This window comes from Bubalus bubalis, chromosome 13, assembly GCF_019923935.1.
Source record: "Bubalus bubalis isolate 160015118507 breed Murrah chromosome 13, NDDB_SH_1, whole genome shotgun sequence".
NCBI classification, from domain to species: Eukaryota; Metazoa; Chordata; class Mammalia; order Artiodactyla; family Bovidae; genus Bubalus; species Bubalus bubalis.
Window position 1 is genome coordinate 16,549,620 of NC_059169.1, and position 22,666 is coordinate 16,572,285.

A 22,666-nucleotide genomic window follows, 5' to 3' on the forward strand; every position below is an offset into this window, starting at 1 on the left:
ATTCCTCACCAGCATTTTACATGGGAGAAGGAAATAGCAACCCACTCCAGTATTCTTGCCTGGGGAATCCCATGGACAGAGGAGCCTGGCAAGCGACAGTCCATGGGGTCGCAAGAGTTGGACACGAGTCAGCGACTAAACCACCAGCCACCAGCATTTTACCTACTCTGTACTGATTCTTTAATCTTACTGTTAGTGCGTTTAATTTCTCTCTGCTCTGGTTTTAGTAAATAGGCTGACACCTGACATGTATTTTTCCAAGGTTCAGTTGTTAAGTATTAATGTATTAATAAACTGCCTTTTGACCTGCTCTGATGAAAGGTCCCATGTAAATAGCAAGCATTATTTGTATCATTGTTGATATCATTATGGAAATTTTGTCTACTGGCCTCTTTCAAGACTGAGACCTGCATTTTATATTTGAAGATGTTTCCTTTCAAGATAGAATATGATTAAGATATTTAATATAAGGAAGTGATTTCATTTTTCTACTGAAGAATAATTCCTCTTAAATAAATAACACAGAAAGTGAGCACTTGTTTGTGTTAACACTCTGTCTTGACTTGTCGACATCTCTGTAAAATTACCCATGGTCAATACTCAAGGTGAAATTATCCAGGGAGTAGGAATAAAACTGATTTAAAAGCTGACTTCTTATGGACCACTTAGGAGACTGCTAGTTTTTCACTGCAGGCAGATTATTCTTCAGGTCTTCTTCCTTTACTTGTGAATGTTGGTTACAAACACACACACACACACTGCATACATATATATGTCTCCCCTTTTAACATACCACATAATGATCAGTTCAGTTCAGTCACTCAGTCGTGTCCGACTCTTTGCAACCCCATGGACTGCAGCACGCTAGGCCTCCCTGTCCATCACCAACTCCCGGAGTTTACTCAGACTCATGTCCATTGAGTCAGTGATGCCATCCAACCATATCATCCTCTGTTGTCCCCTTCTGCTTCTTATATGATAATTATAGAAAACAAACAATTTTCAGCATATTAAACATTTATTCAGGTAAATCTGAATAAAATTGCCTGACATTTTTAGAAGGCATGAAAATCACTATAGTTTATGTTGTGTATTCTTAGGATGATGGTGATTTCAATCAGGGACATTTGTGAATTTCTGTCATTTTTGGTTGCCACAATTTGGGGGTTGCATCTGGTGTCTAGTGGGTTCATGGCTACTGTTAATCATCTTACAATATACAGGACAGGCCCCTGACCCTCAAACAATGAATTATCTGGTCCAAAATGCCAGCAGGGACATGCTTGAGAAATTTATGAAGTTGCTCGGTCATGTCTGACTCTTTGTGACCCCATGGACTATAGCCCACCAGGCTCCTCGGACCATGGGATTCACCAGGAAAGAATACTGAAGTGGGTTGCCATGGCCTTCTCCAGGGGATCTTCCTGACCCAGGGATTGAACCTGGGTCTTCTGCACTGCAGCCAGACACTTTACCATCTGAGCCACCAGGGAAGCCCTGGGAAACTTATAGACTACTCTTTATATATAATAGAACCTTAAAAATTTGTCTTCAGCAATCAGGGTTCTCCTGGGTTTTGTGCATCCTGTTAATTCTTCATCCCCCCTGTGTCTCTTTACAGTATGGCATCGTGGGAAGAACAGGAGCTGGAAAAAGTTCCCTCATTGCTGCCCTTTTTCGATTGTCAGAACCTGAAGGTGGCATTGTTATTGATGAAATCTTGACAACACGTATTGGACTGCACGATTTAAGGAAGAAATTGTCAGTTGCACTTCAGGTACGCACAGCAGAGCACTCTCACATGTTCTTTGTATAAGGCGTCTAAGTTTAAGTGCTTTTAATTTGATTTTTTTTTTTTTCAAATTAAGTGAATGAGTTGATCCTTTTTTTTCCCCAGTAGAGCATGTTTTTAGCAGCAGGTATTTTCAATAGACACTTTCATCAGATACCAGGTGATTTTTTTTGTTGTTGTTCGTTAGTTTTGTGTGCATGTGATTTAATAACTTACTGAGATAGATTTCTTGACTCAGACTTCCTTAGTTTCCACAGTTTTATTCACTGATAATCACATAATTCTGAGAACAGAAGGATAAATTGTTTAGCGCTAGAGAGGTTCCTATAGCGAAACATGAATTTTGTTAATAAGTGTCTTACAGATGTAATTTTGTTGTGGGAAACAAGGACATCTTTTAAAAAGTGATTATCTCCTTGGAGAACTTTCTGTGAAATTGTGGGGCTTTGAGAATTATAGGATATAGAGATGCTTTGGGGAGACTTTAACAATTTAGCCATTAATTAATAATTTTCACCAGGGAGGCAATACAGAATAGTGAGGAAGAGCAGGGGACTCAGAATTCTGTCTCTGTGTACCTTGGTTTTCTCTGTCTTACAAGGCAGATAACAGTATCACCCCCTCAATCTGTTGTGAGGATAAAATAGGTCAATGAGTGTGAAGTGTTTCATGTAGACCCATATGTGCCTGCTCTGATGGTGGAGTGTTGAGTTGGCCATCTCTTCCTGGGCTCTGATTCTGTTCTATTTTCTTTTTCATTGTAAAGTAGTGTAACTTTGAGGGAGAGTTTGGAGACTGGATTATATGCATGGTAGACACTTCTGTCATTCCTGTGGTTCATTCACTCAACATAATTCTGTGATATTTACTGAGAGATTACTATCCTCCAGGTATATAGCCAAGCGCAACCTTGATCCTGTGTCCTCATCTATCATCCTGCCCTCTGCTTTGACAGACTTGCTGATTAAAAAAAAAAAAAAAATGAGTTTTTATTTATATACTTAGCAATCATCTGCCTATCAAAGGAAGCTCAGAAAAATACCCTCTTGAGATGAGAAACAGAGAGGAGATGAGACAGAATGAGCCAGGCAAATGTGCTTCCTGGAATGTGGGTGTAATGTGTCCTGAAATACCTGTTTATCAGGAAGCATGTACAACATGACACCCAAAAGAAGGTGAATGTGGACTTGGGGACAGCTGTTGTTACCTGCCCGTGACATCGAAAATACCTGGGATTACTCTAAGTAATTTTTAAATCAAGATAGTCTTTTCAGACTCTAGTGAAATGCCACCTCACACCCCTTAAGATGTCTGCTATCAAAGCAAAGAAAGAGAAAAAAATAAAATTACTAGTGTTGGCAAGGATGTAGAGAAATTAGAACCCGTGTTCATTGCTGATAGGAATGTAAAATAGTGCAACCACTATGGAAATCAGCTTGTTGGTTGCTCAGAAAAGTTGATGATGGAAGTATCATATGACCTAGCAATTCTACTTTAGAGCATAAACCCAAAAGAATTGGAAGAAAGGTCTTGAAGAGATACTGGGACATGCATGCTATAGCAGCATAATTCTCAACAGCAAAAATGTGGAGGCGCCCAAGGGCCCATTGACAGATGAATCAACAAACAAAATGTGGTGTGCATACATACAGTAGAATATTACTCAGCCTTAATAAAGAAGAAAATTCCAACACATGCTACAGCACAGATGAACCTTGAAAAAATTAAGTGAAATAAGTAATTAACAAAGGACAAATGCTGTATGATTCTACTAATAGGAGTTACCTAGAGTAGTAAATTCATGGATACAGGATATAGAATGGTGGGTACCAGGAGTGGCCAGGAGAGGGGAGTTGTTTAATGGGTACAGAGTTTCAGTTCTTCAAGATGAAAGGAGATCTACAGCTGGATGGTGGTGATGGCTGTACAACAATGTGAATGTATTTAACAGCACTGAAATGTGCACTTGAAGTGGCTAATCTAGCAAATTTATGTGTGTGCTGCTAAGTCGCTTCAGTCGTGTCCAACTCTGTGCGACCCCATAGATGGCCTCCTACCAGGCTCCTCTGTCCCTGGGATTCTCCAGGCAAGAACACTGGAGTGGGTTGCCATTTCCTTCTGCAATGCATGAAAGTGAAAAGTGAAAGTGAAGCCACTCAGTCGTGTCCGACTCTTAGCGACCTCATGGACTGCAGCCTACCAGGCTCCTCCATCCATGGGATTTTCCAGGCAAGAGTACTGGAGTGGGGTGCCACTGCCTTCTCTGAAATTTATGTGTATTTTATCACAATTGGAAAATATTTTTCCAAAGGTATCCCTTTCAGAAAAACTGGATAGTCCCCATATTTAAAGATTTCCTCTGGCTATTAGATTTATGACTTATGGTTACAGTAGAAAACAAATGAGCTTAAATTCCCAAGTTTTATGCTTTGATGGTACTCATCTCTGAAATGGCCATGTGAGATTAGTTAGTAGAAATAAAGGGCATGTCTGTAAAGTCCTTTCATATCCTTGGATACAAAGCTTTTCCCCCATTTTTCCTACCATCCCACTTGAAAGGACTCCCCAAACAGTAGCAAGAGTGAATAAGCATAGAACAAAGCCAGAAGATACTACTCCTATTGCTCTGTCCCTCATTTGGAAATATCAGTTTAGAAATGGGTTTATGCACTTGTATGTCATGGGCTGATATGTGTCAGGAGAAGAAACTCAAAATCTTATCCATCCCCAACCAAGAGCCCTTCGTCTTTACAGTGTCTTGCTAGCTGCAGAGGTGGAGAAAGTCTGTTAGTTTGGTTACTGGAATTTACTTGTCTAAGTGCAAAAACTTACACTCCTCTCCCCCTCAAATGAGTAGGAAGCATTGATGCTTGTGTCTCAACACCCCAATTTAGAGAATTTAGGAAGCTGAGAGCAGACTCTGTGGAGGGGGAGCCCAGTGCTGTTTCTATGAGTTGCCTCTCTTAGTTGAGCCAGGCCCACACCATCTTCCTTGGATCCCTGGTCCCTGTGATCCTGGAAGCAGCAGAGAGCTTCCATGGTGGTCTCTCTTCCTCCCAGGCTCATCCCCGTCACTGCTGACCCTGCATGAACAGGTCAGAACTGGGGAGATGTGATGATAACAAATACCTGGGTAGGAGCAGAGACAGAGGAGTGGGGACATAGACCATCAGTCATGGAGGGAACTTTCAAAGATGAATACTGTGTTATTAAGAAGGTACTCCTCAACTTCTGTTCAAAATTTCAGGAATAAGCCAAAATGAAAGTTCTTCTTAAATAATTTTCTTAAACACAACAGGTAGCTGAAGTATGTATGTTCTTTATGCTTAGGATCTGAAGTAGTTAAATATGTCCCCCAGAAAGACCACCGGTTGAGATTATATGCAGGGAGTAGCCTGCTTACTTGAAAGAACCTAGAAAATGGAGGGAAGGAAGAAGAATATTGGGGACCAGCCTCCCCTCGCCTGGCTATGTCGCTTGTGTAAACTTCATGGAGACATGCAGAAGATACCTGCATGTGGGAATCTTAAGGTTGATAATTACAATAAGTAACAAGTTTTTATAAAAATCTGAAGTAGAATGATGGTTAGTCCCCTGACAAGGAATGCTTACCATTGTTTAGATGGTTGTTTAGTCTTTGATCCTAAATTCAAGTTTTAAGGGAGACCTTAAATTTGTGTTTCGAATTTTTTATTTCAGTTCAGTATTCATTCTGAAATATTGTATGACTAGTGATTTTCAGTGCTTTGGAGGCATATTGGCTACTTAATCAACTTTGTGTGAATAAATCTCCCTTTATAATGTCTTTTTAATTGTGGATTTGCTCAGATATATCTCTTTTTTGGTGGCACATCCTGAGTTTTCTGTATTCTTTCCTCTCTCACCAGACTTAAAACTTAGACCATATTGAAAGAAGGTTTGGAAGGTTTCCTGAGTATCATTCTTCCTTATGATTAGGGGAAAGAAATGTCTGTCTATCTTCATCTTTCCTCTCAGGCTTTTGTGAAGTGAGGAGGAAAGTCCAGCCCCAAGGCTGATTTGAACGTGTGATTCAGAGCAGTTCCGGGCACCTGCGGAAGAGTCAGTTCTCCTCTTGTTCCCACACGAGTGCATTCCCTTGTTCTGCCCCCTTCACTGAAAGGAGCTTATTGGGCTCTTCACTGCTATTCATATTCTTATGACCTGGCTTACTAGAGCCTTTCAGAAGAAAATGTAAATGGCCTACATGAGCTTATGTACAGGATTCTCTCTTGAAGCCAAGAGGACACATATATTTCCATAGTAATTTACTTATGGCTCCTCCTGAAGCGGACGAATAGGAAGAACTATTTAAATTAAAGTATCATGACACAGGTCATGGTGGGTTTCAGGTCCTCCTGGCCTTGCAGTTAGTAACGAGGTTCTGTGAGGCAGGTTATCCTGGCACACAGGTGAGAGAACGTGGGGACCAGCTGATGCCAAAATCAGAGGTGATCTCTCCATGGACAGAGGTGCTGCAGACCCCAGGAGCTTACGTTCCCCTTGCACATGTGGGGATGTTCATTTCACACATGTGGAGAGATTCCAGACCCTAGAAGACAGTCTGATCAATGGAGAAAATAGCCTAGTTTATTCTTCAGTGCTAATGTGTAAATATTTAGTGGTTTGCTTTGAGGCACAAACCTCTACTAATCATGCTGTTGGTATTTCCCAGTCACACCAGCATTGACAGTTAATTTATGTAGATCTTGATGTTAAGTTTCTCATGTTTGTGTGAGTGTTTAAGCAGATATTTATTAGCAGGGTGGTATTAAAAAAAAAATCAAATCTTCCTTTGTCTTCAATTTTTTCCTTACAATGAAAAAACTTCTTCAACACTTTCTTCTGTTAGTGTTCAGTAGTCCAAAAGATATTTTGTAGCACACTTTGTACAATTATTTTAGAAAATTATTTTAGAGATGCTTTTTTGTAATCATACATTTGCAACTATGTTATTAATAATTAATGAATTTAGATGTTTCTGCATTTTAATTTTGACATTCTGTACACATTGGAATAAAATGAAAACAGGTTAAGGTAATAACATTCACTATTTTGGGGTATTTAGGAACCTGTTTTATTCACTGGAACAATGAGGGAAAATCTGGATCCCTTTAATGAGCATACGGATAACGAACTGTGGAATGCCTTAGAAGAGGTAATTTATTAATAGTAACTGTAATTAACTTGTTAGCATCTGTATATGTGTGTTTACATTTAGAGCTTTGCAGATAATTAAGGGGAGCGTGTCAGTTTCAGTGACTTGGTAATAGGAAAACACTGATGACATGGGTGCACTTAAAATGTGTGTATTGATGATGATGAAAATCAACAATATAATGTGACATGTTTTCATTTTAGTTATTTTCCTAGAACCCTGAACAAATAGACACATTATCTTGTCCTTAGCAGAGTACTTATATCAGATCATATCAGTCACTCAGTCGTGTCCGACTCTTTGCGACCCCATGAATCGCAGCACGCCAGGCCTCCCTGTCCATCACCAACTCCAGGAGTTCACTGAGACTCAAGTCCATCGAGTCAGTGATGCCATCCAGCCATCTCATCCTCTGTCGTCCCCTTCTCCTCTTGCCCCCAATCCCTCCCAGCATCAGAGTCTTTTCCAATGAGTCAACTCTTTGCATGAGGGATTAATTACTGTGAATTAATTACTCCATTACACTCCAATATTAATTTTATTCCTCTGGTCTTAGGAAACATCTCCTAAGTGGAGACAATAGTAGTTTTTCCTTATTAACTAAAAGATATAAACAAGATCATACTAATAAAATGTAGAAGTTTCATAGGAAAGTGTTTATAAAGGCCAATTATATAGTCGGAATTAATGATGATTATTTATTGGCAATTATGTCATTTTAATGCTGTAGCATGAATGCAGATAACAGAACCCTGGAACATCTGCTCAGCTTTTACATGGGAGGTTCATTTCTAGAGAATTTTCTGTTATTTGTGTCATGTTTTTGCTTGCTCCACTTCTTTGAATTTCCTCACCCTTGCATGAAAAAAATGTTGACTATTAATTTGCTGTCAGTTTGCATTTTAATACAAATCATTTTGTGTATTTGCACTAGTTTTATAAATCAATTCTACTGTTGGAAGAAACCCTAGACTTCTAAGCCATAGATGGACTTCTAATTTCTCCTAGGACCTAGCTCAGCCTTTTGCTTTTAAAAAGTAAGAATGAGTATTCCTATGCATTAGCAATGAAAGATTAGAAAGAGAAATTGAGAAAGCAGTCTCTTTACCATTGCAACAAAAACAATAAAATACCTAGGACTAAACCTACCTAAGGAGGCAAAAGACCTGTACTCATAAAACTATAAGGTACTGACAAAAGATATCAAAGATGATGCAAAACAGATGGAGGGATATACCATGTTCTTGGATTGGAAGAAACAATATTGTGAAAATGACTGTACTACCCAAAGAATCTTCAGGTTAAATACAATCCCTGTCAAATTATCAATGGCATTTTTCATAGAATTAGAGCCAAAAAATTTACAGTTTTAATGGAAACACAAAAGACCCCAAGTTGCCAAAGCAGTTTTAAGAAAGAAAAACGAAGCTGGAGAAATTAGGTTCCCTGACTTCAGAATATATCACTGAGTTGGCCAAAAATTTGTTACATAAGATTTTATGGAAAAACAAACGAACTTTTTGGCTAGTTCAATACAGATCTAGAGTAATCACGATGGTGTGGCACTGGCACAAAAACAGAAATATAGATCAGTGGAACAGGCTAGAGAGTCCAGAGATGAACTCACACACCTGTGGTCAGCTAACCTGTGACAAACAAGGCAAGAATATACGATGGAGAAGAGGTGGTCTCTTCAGTAAGTGGTGTTGGGAAAACTGGACAGCTATGTGTAAAAGAAGAAAATTAGAACACTCCCTAATACTGTATACAAAAATAAACTCAAAGTGGATTGAAAACCTAAATGTAAGACCAGATACCATAAGACTCTTAGAGGAAAACATAGGGAAAACACTACATAAATAACTACTAAATATTTGATTGATCTTTTCATTTCAGAGAAGTGTGGCATATTTTTAAAAATCTTTTCTGTTTGTTTGTTTGTTGTTACACAAATCTGAGAGATTGATTGTTCATGTTGGTTTGAATTGGTATGTTTGTCATTTAGTTGTCACCCTTCCATGGAAGCTCTGAAATCTGTAATATACAGATGAGCCTTGACTGTGAGCAGGCAGATTTGGAGGTATGACCGTTTCCAGTCAGTAATTCTGGTTTCTGAAGGATATCACCAGTGAGTCATTAAACACCCACTCTGCTTTTCAGCAACATGTGGATTTTGTTTTCTTAAATTGGGTTGATTGCTTCACCTTCTCCTGCCTGAAAAGCAGTGCGCCTCTGATTTCATTTAAGTTTGTGAGTCTTTTACAATCAAATTCTGCAAGAGAAGAGGTGTGTAGAGCATTTAACCATTAAATATAAAGAACGATAGGATGATCCACTACTCTTGAATTCATAGGACAAATTTCATCTTTAAAAAATTAATGGAAGTACTGGTAAATTATTTTTCAATTTGTTTCCCAGATTTAGATCTTTTTTCACAGATTCTCAGATAGCATTACTCTAGAATTTTAGAATATATTTTTCCATGGACAGAGAAGCAATGTTAATCTAAATTATAAAAATACTGAAGTGGTAGATAATACTAAGATCTACTTCTATTTAAACTACATTTGGAACTTTCTATAAAAAGAAAGAAATATGAGTTTATTTCACAAAGTGAAGTATATTGTTTCCATTATTGCTTTTGGAATTAGCCCTGTTAACTTTGGTGATATCACTTAGAGAAATCATCCCATCATTGTGTTTCTCTAAGAATTGATTCCTTATGACTGTTTTAAAAGAAAACTTATGAAATCGCTCATTCAAAAACATACAAATGTGATAAAGAAATAATTCCTAGAGAATCTGGATAAAGGGATGATTTATCACTCTAAGTTATTGTTGTTAAGTTGCTAAGTCACCTCTGAGTCTTTGTGACCCCATGGACTAAAGCACGCCAGGCTTCCCTGTCCCTCACCATCTCCTGGAGTTTGCCCAAGTTCATGTCCATTGAATTGATGATGTCATCCAGCCATCTCATCCTCCATCTCCCTCTTCTCCTTCTGCCTTCAATCTTTCACAGCATCAGGGTCTTTTCCAATGACTTTACATCAGGTGGCCAAAATATTGGAGCTTCAGCTTCAACATCAGTCCTTCCAGAGAATATTCAGGGTTGATTCCCTTTAAGATTGACCAGTTTGATCCCTTGTTTCCAAGGGACTCTCAGTAGTGTTCTCCAAGTACCACAGTTCAAAAGCATCAATTCTTTAGCACTCTCTTATTGTCCAGCTTTCACATCTGTACATGACTACTGGAAAGACCATAGGTTTGATTATATGGACCTTTGTCAGCAAAGTGATATCTTTGCTTTTTAACACACTGTCTAGTTTTGTCATAGCTTTCCTGCCAAGAGGCAGTCATCTTCTAACTTCAAGGCTACAGTCACCATCTGCATGGATTTTAGAGCCCAAGAAGGGGAAATCTGTCACTGCTTCTATCTTTTCCCCTTCTATTTGCCATTAAATGGTGGGACTAGATGCCATGATCTTAGTTTTCTTAATGTTGAGTTTTAAGCCAGCTTTTTCACTCTCCTCCTTCACCCTCATCAAGAGGTATCACTAACTCAATTAAGTCAGTTTTTAAGTGAACCAAAAACCCTAGTTATTAATTTGTAAATGATGCCTAACTGGATATGTGAACCCAAACTCACAGAGTTAAACTGAGAATTAGTAGGAGGAAACCACTGTTTTCCTCTTTATGAATTTCAATTAAAAGGAAAAGATGGCATAAAAAAATTTAAGGTCCTCTAGTTCTGTTTCTTTCTTCTTCCTTGGCAGAGATGGACACTCAGGAGGAAGACAGTCCTATGGATGTTGCCTGTCTCATTTTGGTTATTTTTCTAAATATGCCTAAAGTACATTTTTCATGTACCAAAAACTTTCCAACTTACTGTAAACTGATAAAAGTTCATCAGAAATTAGTGCTATTGGGGTGCTAAAAAGCAAAGGCAGCTCCAAAAATATAACATGAGTAGTGCCTGAAGATCAAGCACTTTATCATTCAGAGGTTAAAAGGTCATAGTAGATAAATCTCTGGAAGTGAATCATGGATGTGTTGCTTCCATTAAAAAGCAAGAATGAAACACCTTAGATACTGGGATTTGGAATTAACAGTATAGTATGGGGGCTTCCACAGTTGCTGAGTGATGAAGAGTCTGCGTGCAATGGAGGAGAAGTGGGATTGATCCCTGAGTTGGGAAGATTCCCTGGAGGAGGAAATGGTAACCCACTCCAATATTCTTGCATGGGAAATCCCATGGACAGAGGAACCTGGCAGGCTACAGTCCATAAGGTCCACGACTTAGCAACTAAACAATGATAAAAATGTCCTGTCAGAACTGGGAAGAAATCATACAGTTAAATGTCTGACATTGATAGTGTCTCTGTTAGGACACAAGCGTGTCTCATCACACAGGAAACAAAGATACAGAAACCTGGGCATCAGCAGCCTGTGCATCAGGAACCACGTGGTTCAGTCCTTGAGGTGGAGACAGGTCACATGTCCATTTCCCGGGGCCTTGTGTTAGGTGAACTTCCTTTACTGCTGGCCCTGCTCTGGTAACAGCTCTTCCCCATCTGTTGACTGCATTTCAGTGTTTCCTTCTGACCCACACCAGATTTTCTTCTTGAAAAGTAAGAACGTTCCACAAAATGTGGAAACCACCTGACCTCTGTGTTCCCCTCCTGTGAAGGGCATCAGCACCTACTACACAGAGTGCACACAGCGAGGATGGAGACAGGGCGCCTTAAAGTCCAGTGTATTATTCTTCAGTTTTGCTATATTCTATTATTTTCCCAAGCTCAAACACAATCTGAAGTATTCTATACTGAGATGTATAGTTTTGAATAGTAGTTATTTGTTCTATTTTCCTTAAATTATAACTTTTTCATTGCTTTCCTTTATTTAAAGTGTGATATGATATCTTGGAGCCAGTTAAATGTTATAAGAATATATCCTTTTTACAATTACACTTAATAAGAAAACAGTTTTATATATAAATTAATTATCCATATGAATTTAGTTTCTATGGTATATTTTATTTTTTTAATATAAATTTATTTATTTTAATTGGAGGTTAATTACTTTCTAATTTACAGAAACAGGTATGTCACACGATTAGAGTCACTTATGCCTTCATTCATGTTGTTGCTGTTTGTTGCGTCTGACTCTTCTGCAACCCCATGAAGCCTGCCATGCTCCTCTGTCCATGGGATTTCTCAGTCAAGTATACTGGAGTGGTTTGCGATTTTTTTAGCCAGGGAATCTCACCCAGGATCGAACCCAAGTCTTCTGTTTGGCAGGTGGATTCTTTACCACTGAGTCACCAGGGAAGCCCACCTTCATCCAGCCAACAAATATCTACTGAGCTTGTCAGGCAATGCTGCAGGTTCTGGGGCTGTCACAGTCATCAAGAGACGAAATGTCTGTCCTTCTGGAGCTTAAGTTCTCCTGAAGAAGTTGAAAAGCAGGCCAATGCATATGTAACGAAATCTCAGTGCTGATACATGCAAAGTAGAAAAGTGAAGCAGAACTTGAGGAGGGGCTAGCCGATAGCATTATTAATAATGGGCAATATATATTGATCTGTTACAAATTCTGCATGTACTGACTCATTTAATATTCTTAACAATGTTAGGAGGCACACACCTTTATAATTATGGTATTATAGTCTTAGAGTTTAGGAAGCTAAGATAGAAGGTTCAGGAACTTGCCCAGTTGGTAGAGCCAGGCAAGACTTAATCCCCAGGCTGCCTGGCTTCAAGTCTCGAATTTATTTTTGTCTGGCTGCAAAAAAAAAAAAAAAAAAAAAAAAGTCAACAAAAGAACCTAAAATGCCGTACATTGGTGCAATCTCCAAAATGACAGAATGATCTCAGTTCATTTCCAAGGGAAACCATTCAGTATCACAGTAATCCAGGTCTATGCACCACCCTAATCATAGAAAGTGAAGAGGAACTAAAGAACCTCTTGATAAAAGTGAAAGAGGGGTGTGAAAAAGCTGGCTTAAAACTCAACATTCAAGAAGCTGAGATCATAGCATCCTATCTCATCACTTCATTGCAATAGATGGGGCAATAGTGGAAACAATGACAGACTTTATTTCCAAAATCATTGCAGATGGTGACTGCAGCCATGAAATTAAAAGATGCTTGCTCCTGGGAAGAGGAGCTATTAACAAACCTAGACAGAATATTAAAAAGCTGAGACATGACTTTGCCTACAAAGTCCATGTAGTCAAACTTATGGTTTTCCTGGTAGTCATGTACCAATGTGAGAGTTGGACCACAAAGAAGGCTGAGCGCTGAAGAACTGATGCTTTAGAACTTGGTTCTGGAGAAGGTTGTTGAGAGTCCTTTGGACAGCAAGGAGATCAAATCAGTCAATCCTAAAGGAAATCAACCCAAATTTTCCTTGGAAGGACTGATGATGAAGCTGAAGCTCTAGTACTTTGGCCACCTGATGTGAAGAGATGATTCATTAGAAAAGACCCTGATGCTGGGAAAGATGGAAGGCAGGTGGAGAAGGGTATGAAAGAGGACAAGATGGTTGGATGGCATCACCAACTTAATGGACATGAGTTTGAGCAAACTCCAAGCAATAGTGAATGACTAGGAACACTGGTTTGCTGCTGTCCATGGGGTTGCAAAGTGTTGGGCATGACTCAGCAACTGGATAACACTAACCTGTATCCACACACTGGGGGAAATAAGATGTTGTGTTTTCTTTTTCATGTGTTTTCATTCACAAACAATGCATTTAAGACACTGAAGAAAATGCACTTGACTGGTCCACTATTTGTAGGAATAAACTTGGGAAAGAACCATCATCAGAATGGGCTCCAGGATTACTAATGTATAAGGGGCAGTTTGCTATTGCTGGACTTGCATATATTAAACTTTAGAAAATAGTAAAGGGCCAGTAAGCTTATATCTTCAGAGAACCAGATTTTCTGTAAAATTTTTGAAAACTTTTCTCTAGTGTACCAATTCTTATGCAAAATGTACTTTAGGAAACTTGACTCAACCATAAAGATCCTTTTAATTTTTCTGTTTCAATCATATTGGGAGAAATAGCTTCACTTGTTGAGAAACTTCCTTAACTAACCCCTGGGAGGGGGCAAGGTTGGTTGATGTCCTGTGGTGGGAAAGGGGGACACTGAGATCTTTCTGTCCTGAGTTGACTCCACAATCTTTGTCAGTGAACACTCATTGGAAGGAGCTCTCCCCATCACCTGGCTGTACATGTAAGACATGTAAGAAGTCCTGAGGATGTCAAAGCTCTAATGTCTAAAAGGCATGTCTACTTCAGTAGCAGTTTGCTTAGAAAAATGTCATTCTTTCTGTATCCACAGGTACAACTCAAAGAATCCATCGAAGGTCTTCCTGCTAAAATGAATACTGAATTAGCAGAATCTGGATTGAACTTGAGTGTTGGTCAGAAACAACTGCTGTGCCTTGCCAGGGCTCTTCTCAGGAAGAATCAGATATTGATTCTTGACAAAGCCACATCATACGTGGATCCAAGGTGTGGAGCTGAGCCCCAGGAAATCTTGAACTGACTTGTAAATGTGGTAAATGGAAAACATTTAGTGAATCTTAGAAATGTTTCTAAGTGCTCGCTTGGCCTCATGGATATCTGTTGATAATATTAATTCCAGAAAACAAAGATAAAAACCAAGACATGTTATATGGTGTTAATGTTGTTATGAGGCACCCTAAGAAAGCTGAATTCCTAAATCCAGCTCCTGATAGTTTCAAGCAATTTTGAGGGAAGACTAATTTTCCATCAGTTTATGAAAAATAGTAAATTTCTAAGTAGACTTTTTATACTTAGCTTTTTAGGAACAAGACTATATGTTAAAGTATTGATTTTAAAAAACATTGTAAAAATATCATAGGATGTTTTTAAGTCTTAAGTCTGCTTTTCCTGTCTTTACTGAATTAAATCAACTTCTTTGTTTCTAGAACTGATGAGTTAATACAAAAAAGAATTCGTGAGAGATTTGCCCAGTGCACTGTGCTGACCATTGCACACAGGTTGAGAAACATTATTGACTGTGAAAGGATAATGGTAAGACCCTCTCCATTTTAGTTGTTTCCATTTATGTTCAATTTTCAATGTATCCTTCTGTGTAAAATTTGATAGAAACCTCCATTAATTTTTCTCTTAGTTTCTTCTTTCATTCCTGAAAATTACTCAAGTACTTAACTCTACTTTTAGAATGCACTATTAAGTAATATATCCAATAATCTTATATTTTCATATTAAAAGTTTATTTGAATTGTCATTTTTTTTTATGATGGCCAACCATTAAAATATTCCAAACCCAAGTTATAGCTCCATATTTTAGTGGGGTAGAACTCAGTCATTTTCACTATGTCATAGTTGTTTCAGCATTTTTTGATTCCCTTATAAAAAAATTAGCCTCTAGTTTAGACTGCCAGGAGGTTTATGACTAAAGTTGTAGATTTTCTCAGGAGTCCATGAGAAGAAAAGGCCTAGTGAGAAAAACAGTATTTATTACATAGGGATTAGAGGGCTAGAAAAGTGAAACACTGGGGTAACGATTTTAGAAAGCAGCTACCATATCCTAGGACAGATCTCCAGACCTGAGAACTCAGAAAAGAGGCCCTAAGGAATTGATACTCAGACCTCCAAGGAGAAGTCACTGCCTGGTTGCTGGTCATATTTGTGAGGGGGCAGGATGGGGCTGGTTCTCCAGGTGCTAATAGCTGGGAGCTGAGTCAGGTCCCAGTGCTGAGGTGACGGTATCAAGTAGAACATTAACGGTGTTTCCCACCTTCAGTCTCCCTCTAGTGCCCCCTACTGGCAACCTAACGAAGGCCACCTGGCAAAAGAGTCTGAACTGCTGCAGTGACTTGCAGAGACCCAGCTTCTGCATCACAGATGAGAGTTTGGAAAGAAAGGCAAATCAGGGATGAGAGACTAATTAAACAACCAGCAAGTTTCTTACACAATAGCTCTGTTCTGCACACATGGCAAGCTCCAGGCTTTGGTCTCTGGATATCTGTCTAGTATATTCCTTCCAGGTTTGGTTGGCTCTTTCTTTCTTAGTAATTTAATATTTCCTTCCTTAGCTTTATTTCCTTCCTCCATCTATTCCTTTTCTCTCTCTTTTTCATTTTCTCTCTTTCTTTGTCCTTTTCCTCTGTTGCTTGCTCAGTTTCAATACATGTTAGGATGTGCCTTTATAAAACAAGAAAAGCGTTCTTCAAAGGATAAACTTTGGCAGCAAATAATCTCAAGGAATGCAAGATAGTTGGAGGTATATTGATGGTCCATACTGTCACGTGAGTGTATGTTCCTCAGTTCTTTGTCTCCTCACAACAAAGATTTGGAGCAACAGACATTAAAGCCCTCGGCACATCACAGCTCTCGGGTCTTGGACAAACTGTGTTACAGCTCTTAGGCAAATCAGTGTTACAGCTCCATTTTATTTAGAAGATAGCAGGAGAATCCAAGACTCGAAGAGAAGTGAGTGGAGGAATACGTAGGGAGAGGGAGAGAAAGAAAGAGAGAGCGAGAGTGTGTGCGCACGTGGGAGAGAGAGTCCGTGAGAAAGCGCTTTGACTCCTCCTTTTTTATGTTTTTTCCTCCACCTGGGCCTGCCCTATGCAAATTGGGCTTAGCCAGGAGTACTGTTTGTTTTGCCTGAAGTCTTCACTCTGGTCCTTGGACCTTCCTTGTCTTTTAGCCACCACCATTTTGGACTCCTTTTCCCTATTCTACCTACCTAACATTCCCCCCTCAAGAGATGGGAGGCCCAATTCTTTGGGAATAGGGGCGTCGAGGTCTTTCTGGCTACTTCCTGCTGAACTGGGGCAGCGAGGGGTATTGGGCCTCCCCCTCTTGCTAGTCTCAATCCTCAGAGTCCTTATAGCAGTGTCCAAGGGTGTGTGATATTTTCCGTGGTCAGCTGTAGTTTTATATCTTTGTTGAACTGGCACTGCATGTTGTAGCTGGTTGACCTGGGCAGAGACAAAACAGGTTAGACAATTGACTGTACATAGAATAATCATAAGCATCATCAGTATAGCATAACAAGGACTAGTAGGGACATTGGTCAATTTTAAATTCACATGGCCCGGATGGCTCAAGTCCCTCCTTGTTCAGGGATCAGAAGATCTATCTCCTGTCTGTTTTGGAGTACAGTCTCTGTCAAGCTGTGTTGGCTCCTTAGAGTTATCCTGAGAAATCTTATCCCCAGAAACCAGATTTTGGGGGTGTTCATTAGAATGACACTCATTGGTAGTTCTGAATAGGTATCTGAGATCTCCCAGGGGCTCACAGGTGTATTGAGTGTCCTCTTCTGTTTTCTTCCATGGCTTGACTCATGAGTAGTGAATCCAGGAGTCATGTCCTGGTACCTTGACTGCTGTGGGAGTAGAAAGTATTACAGGGTAGGGGCCCTTCCATGTTGGCTGGAGTTGAGCCTTTGGGGACCCATCTTTCCAGACTTTAATTAGGACTCGAGTTCCTGGAGCATATAGTGGTGACTCTTTAGAATCTTTTGGGTCCTGGTTCATACCCCATGAGTGTATATCCTGTTGGAATTGCCCAATGGCCATGGTATAAGACTGGAGGGTCTGAACCTCTGGATCTAGGAAGAGGTCATTGACATAAACAAAAGCATATAGCATCTCATAAGGACTAAGACCAACCTGTTCCTTAGGGGCAATGCGGGTCCGGAGGAGAGCTATTGGTAAAGCCTCCTTCCATCCCAGGGAGGTCTCCTGGGTTATCTTTTTTATCGCTGATTTTAAGAATTGATTGGCTCTTTCTACTTTTCCTGAAGATTGAGGCCTCCAGGCACAATGGAGATAATAAGTAATGCCCAAGGCTTTTGAGACCCCTTGGGTGACCTTAGAAGTAAATGATGTCCCATTGTTACTTTGTAATGAGCTGGGCAGACCAAAGCTTGGAATGATTTCATAGAGCAGTTTTTTTTTACCACCTCCTCAGCCTTCTCAGTCTGGGTGGGAAAGCCTTCAATCCATCCTGTGAATGTATCTATCATGACTAATAGATATTTATACCCTTGAGAAACTGGCATCTGGGTGAAGTCCATCTGCCAGTCCTCTCCTGGGTAAGCCCCACGTTGTTGGACGGGCTGGGCCAGCTGGGGTCTTCGAGCTCCTTGAGGGTTGTTTAATTGGCAAGTGGGACAAGAGGAGACCACCTGTCTTATAGTTGTTTGGAGGCCTGTTCCTCTGAAGGACCTTTCTAGTAATATTTGGAGGGCCTTTTCTCCTAAATGAGTAGTGGCATGTAAGGAGTTAACCAACTTCCATTGGAGGTTTCCAGGCAGAAAAAGGAGTCCCTCCTTTTGGAACCACCCCGTATGATCCTCTTGAAAGCCCTCGCTCTTAGCTTTAAGAGTTTCACTTTCAGTATATGAAGGAGTTACTGGCAAATTAGTCTGTGGAACTACGGTGGGAATCCCTATTAGGTCATGGTTCTGTAATGCTGCTCTCCTAGCTGCCTGATCAGCTGCTTGGTTCCCTCGTGCCACTTCCATGTTCCCTTTTTGGTGTCCTTTACAGTGGGAGACTGAAGCCTCAGTAGGCAGATGGGCTGCCTCCAAGAGTGGAAGAATCTGATCACCATATTTGATTGGGGACCCTCGGGGGGTCAAGTGGCCCCTTTCTTTCCAAACAGCCGCATGTGCATGTAGCACCAGAAAGGCATACTTGGAGTCAGTGTAAATGGCTATTCTTTTTCCTTTTCCCAGCTCTATAGCTCGAGTCAGGGCTATAACCTCAGCTAATTGGGCTGAAGTACCTGGTGGCAGAGGCTTAGCCTCTATGGTCTCAAAACTGGAGACTACTGCATACCCGGCTCTTCTTTTTCCATCCAAGACAAAGCTGCTTCCATCAGTGTACCAGATTTCCTCAGGATTGGTCAGAGGATCTTCTAACAATCCCTCTCAGGGTTTTGTCCAGTGGTCCAAGGTTTCTAGACAAGAGTGAAACGGGAGAGAGCCCTCGGGGGTAGGTAGGAGGGTGGCTGGGTTAAGAACCTCACAAGGGGATATAGTGAGGCCTGGATTTTCCATCAGCATTATTTGATATCTGAGGATTCTTTGATCAGACATACATAAATGGCCTCTCCCATTTAGGAGTTCTTTTACTTGGTGGCTTGTAAAAATAGTTAGTTTATCCCCAAAGGAGAGTTTTAAAGCATCTTCTGTCATGATTGCAATAGCTACAAGATTTCGAAGGCAGGGGGGCCAACCTTGGGTAGTTGGATTGAGCCTCTTGGATAAGTAAGCTACAGGCTGGGGCTCAGATCCCAACCTTTGAGTTAACACTCCCAAGGCTATTCCCTCTCTTTCATGGACATAAAGTTGGAATGCTTTTTCTGGGTCTGGCAACCTCAAGGCAGGTGCCTGAGTTAAGACCTGTTTTAGTGTAGCCTCTGCCTCCTTTTGAGGAGTTCTGCACATCAGTGGGATTGAATTATCTCATCCTTTAAGCTTTCATATAAGGGCTGGGCAATTAGACCATAGTTGGGTATCCAGATTCTACAATAACCAGTTAGCCCCGGGAAAGCTCACAATTGTTTTCGAGTCATGGGGGAGGGCAACTGGAGGATTCCTTGTACCCGATCAGAGGACAGCCTCCTGGACCCATGTGTAATCTGAACTCCCAGGTAAGTAACCTTTGTCTCGACCATCTGTGCCTTAGCACGGGAGACTTTATATCCCCTTTCTGCCAAGAGGTTTAGAACCTGAATTGCATGTTGTTGGGCACTTTTCTCATCTGGAGAGCAGATTAGTAGGTCATCTATGTATTGTAATATTTTCCTATTAGGTCCCAGGTCCAGATCTAGAAGATCCTGGCTAAGGGCCTGTCCAAACAGTTGGGGGCTATCTCTGAACCCCTGAGGTAATACTGTCCAAGTTATCTGTTGGTGTTTTTCTCCTGGAGCTTCCCACTCAAAGGCAAAAAGGTATTGGGATTCTTTAGCCAGTGGTATGCAAAAAAAAAAAAAAAAAAAAAAAAAAGCATCTTTGAGATCCAAGACTGTAAACCACTTGGCACTGGGTGGGATTTCTCCCAAGATTACATAGGGATTGGGTACTGTGGGATGGAGGGGGACTACAGCTTCATTTATAATCCAGAGATCTTGAACCATTCGCCAGGTTCTGTCTTTTTTCTTTACTGAGAGGATTGGGGTATTACATGGCAAACTGGTGGGGACCAATAGCCCACAAGCAAGGAATTTATTTATTAAAGGCTGTAGTCCCTCCTGAGCCTCTCTTTTGAGAGTATATTGTTTCCGGTTAGGAAACCGAGTGGGATTTCGGAGGACAATGATGACCGGTTCAGCTTGGTGGGCTCGTCCAGGAATCCCCTGGTCCCACACCTAGGGGTTAATTTTGTCTTCCCATAGTTTTTGGTCCCTCTCTATTGAAGGTGTAATGGGTTCTTCAGTAGTAACCAGGAGCTGTAGAGCTCTAGGGGCTGAAAAACTTCCCATCACAAGGGTGGTCCCCAGTTTAGTGAGTATATCTCTTCCCAATAAGGGGATAGGACACTTGGGGACCACCAGAAACTGGTGGGAAAATATTTGTCCATCCCAGCAACAAAGAAGTGCTCAGGTGAATCTTTCAGTAGTTGCTTTTCCTGTAGCACCCAAAATGGTACAGGTTTGAGAGGAGAAGGCTCTGGAGTAGGAGATCAAGACAGAGTAGGTAGCCCCTGTGTCAACCAAGAAATTCTTGGACCCACCTGCCACATCCAGTTGCACCCTAGGCTCCAGCCCCGTGATGGTTATCTGTGACAGTCAGGCTGGCAGGAGTGGGCCGCTTCAGTCCTCTTGAACCATCGTGAGGGTAGGCTTGGCGCTTGACCTTGAGGCTCTTGGGTCCCGAGGGCAGAGTGCCGCCCAATGTCCCAGTTGATGGCATTTGTGACAAGCCGTTCTAGGAGACTTGTCACGGTTTGGACACTCTTTGGCCCAATGCCCCGCCTGTCTACAGATCAGGCATCTGTCTCCTGCCTTGTCCCTCAAGGACTCGGGGTTTGCCATAGGGCTTCTCTGGAGGGCAGCCAGCATCTGGGCATGTCTTGTCTCTTTCTTTCTCTCCTTCTCCTGGGCCTTGGCCTCCTTCTCCTGTTCTCCGTTATAAAAGGTATTGGTGGCTGTCTGGAGCATCTCATCTAAAGAGGCAGCAGGGTCCTACTGTTGTATCTGCTGTAAATTAATTCTGATATCTGATGCACATTGGGACAGGAATTTGTCCTTTAAAATCACCCGTCTCTCGTAAGAGTCTAAATCCAGGTTGGTAAACTTTTGAAGTGCCTCTTTTAGCTTCTCCAGAAAGGCAATGGGGTTCTCATTGGGCTCCCGAGTTATTGCTGAGACCCGGGCATAGTCCCACAAGTAATAGGCTTCTTTATGCTTCCATGGGTGGACTTCCTTAGGGGTGAGTCTTTCTGAAGCTTATCCTACCCAGAACTGTTGCAACCTGAGAGCCAGGCGTCCCCAGGCCAGGGTGCAGATCCCCAGGCAGGCTGAGGTGTGACAGCCTCCTAGAGAGCGAATCCCCAGGCAGGTCGAGGCGTGACGGCCTCCCGAGGATTGGGTCCCTGGGCAGGTCGAGGCGTGACGACCTCCTGGGACCCCTGGGACTAAAGGATCCCCGAACAGGTTGAGGCGTGACAACCTTTCAAAGACCAATCCCTAGGCAGGTCAAGGCGTGATGACCTCCTGGGACCCCCCAGACTGGAGTTTGGGCGTCTCCAAGATCTCCAGTGTTACCAATGCTGGGTAGAATTAAGAGGTTTGTATTGCCCACCGTGGATGGGAATAGATATGATGTAAGTTCATCCTACCCAGAACTGTTGCAACCTGAGGGCCAGGCGTCCCCAGGTCAGGGTGCAGATCCCCAGGCAGACTGAGGCGTGACAGCCTCCTAGAGATCGAATCCCCAGGCAGGTCGAGGCGTGACGGCCTCCCGAGGATTGGGTCCCTGGGCAGGTCGAGGCGTGACGACCTCCTGGGACCCCTGGGACTAGAGGATCCCTGAACAGGTTGAGCAGTGACAACCTTTCGAAGACCTATCCCTAGGCAGGTCAAGGCGTGATGACCTCCTGGGACCCCCTGGACTGGAGATTGGGCGTCCCCAAGATCTCCAGTGTGATCAGTACTGGGTAGGATTAGGGGTTGGATATTATAGAGTATTTCCCTCCCAAGGCCAACTATTTTCTGGTTGTCTCTCCAGAAGATTGTAGAAGCAACCTTGTGGGTCTGGATGGGGCTCAGGAAAAGAGCATGAAACAGAAGGGAAGGGGGCAGAGCACAACCTTTGAAAAAATGACGTAGCACAAGGGTATAATGTAAACCAATTAAAATCATTGGGTCCAAGATGACAAGTCAACTTCAAGTAAACCTTAATCCCCAATCTATAAGCCAACAGATACACCCAGAGGTGGCAGGACACCTCCAAGGCACAAAGTAAAAGAGGGAGGAGTGGGTGGTCCCCCAATGTCTGGGATGATCCTCTCACTCATTAGCATATGAATTCCATCCCTTCACAAAACCTAGCCAGGCCTAATTCCATGGCCCCAGCCCTTGCCCTTGGCAACAGTTCACACCCTGAAGGATGGCTTCTTTCTGGATCCTACCAAATCTACCTCTTATCGCTTTGTCTCTCAATGAATTTTTGCAATGAG

General features: G+C 41.5%; 1 protein-coding gene across 2 annotated transcripts in view; it reads left to right on the forward strand.

The window, feature by feature from the left end:
• Positions 1–22,666, forward strand: part of LOC102392665 (ATP-binding cassette sub-family C member 4) — a 428,577-nt gene that overhangs the window by 391,072 nt on the left and 14,839 nt on the right. Inside the window, exons 26-29 of one of the 2 annotated variants that reach the window (XM_045162434.1) lie at positions 1,622–1,777; positions 6,879–6,968; positions 14,317–14,489; positions 14,930–15,035. In XM_045162434.1, the coding sequence (XP_045018369.1) occupies positions 1,622–1,777; positions 6,879–6,968; positions 14,317–14,489; positions 14,930–15,035 (525 nt within the window). The remainder of the gene's footprint in view (positions 1–1,621; positions 1,778–6,878; positions 6,969–14,316; positions 14,490–14,929; positions 15,036–22,666) is intronic. The other variant, XM_045162433.1, reaches the window with a different exon arrangement.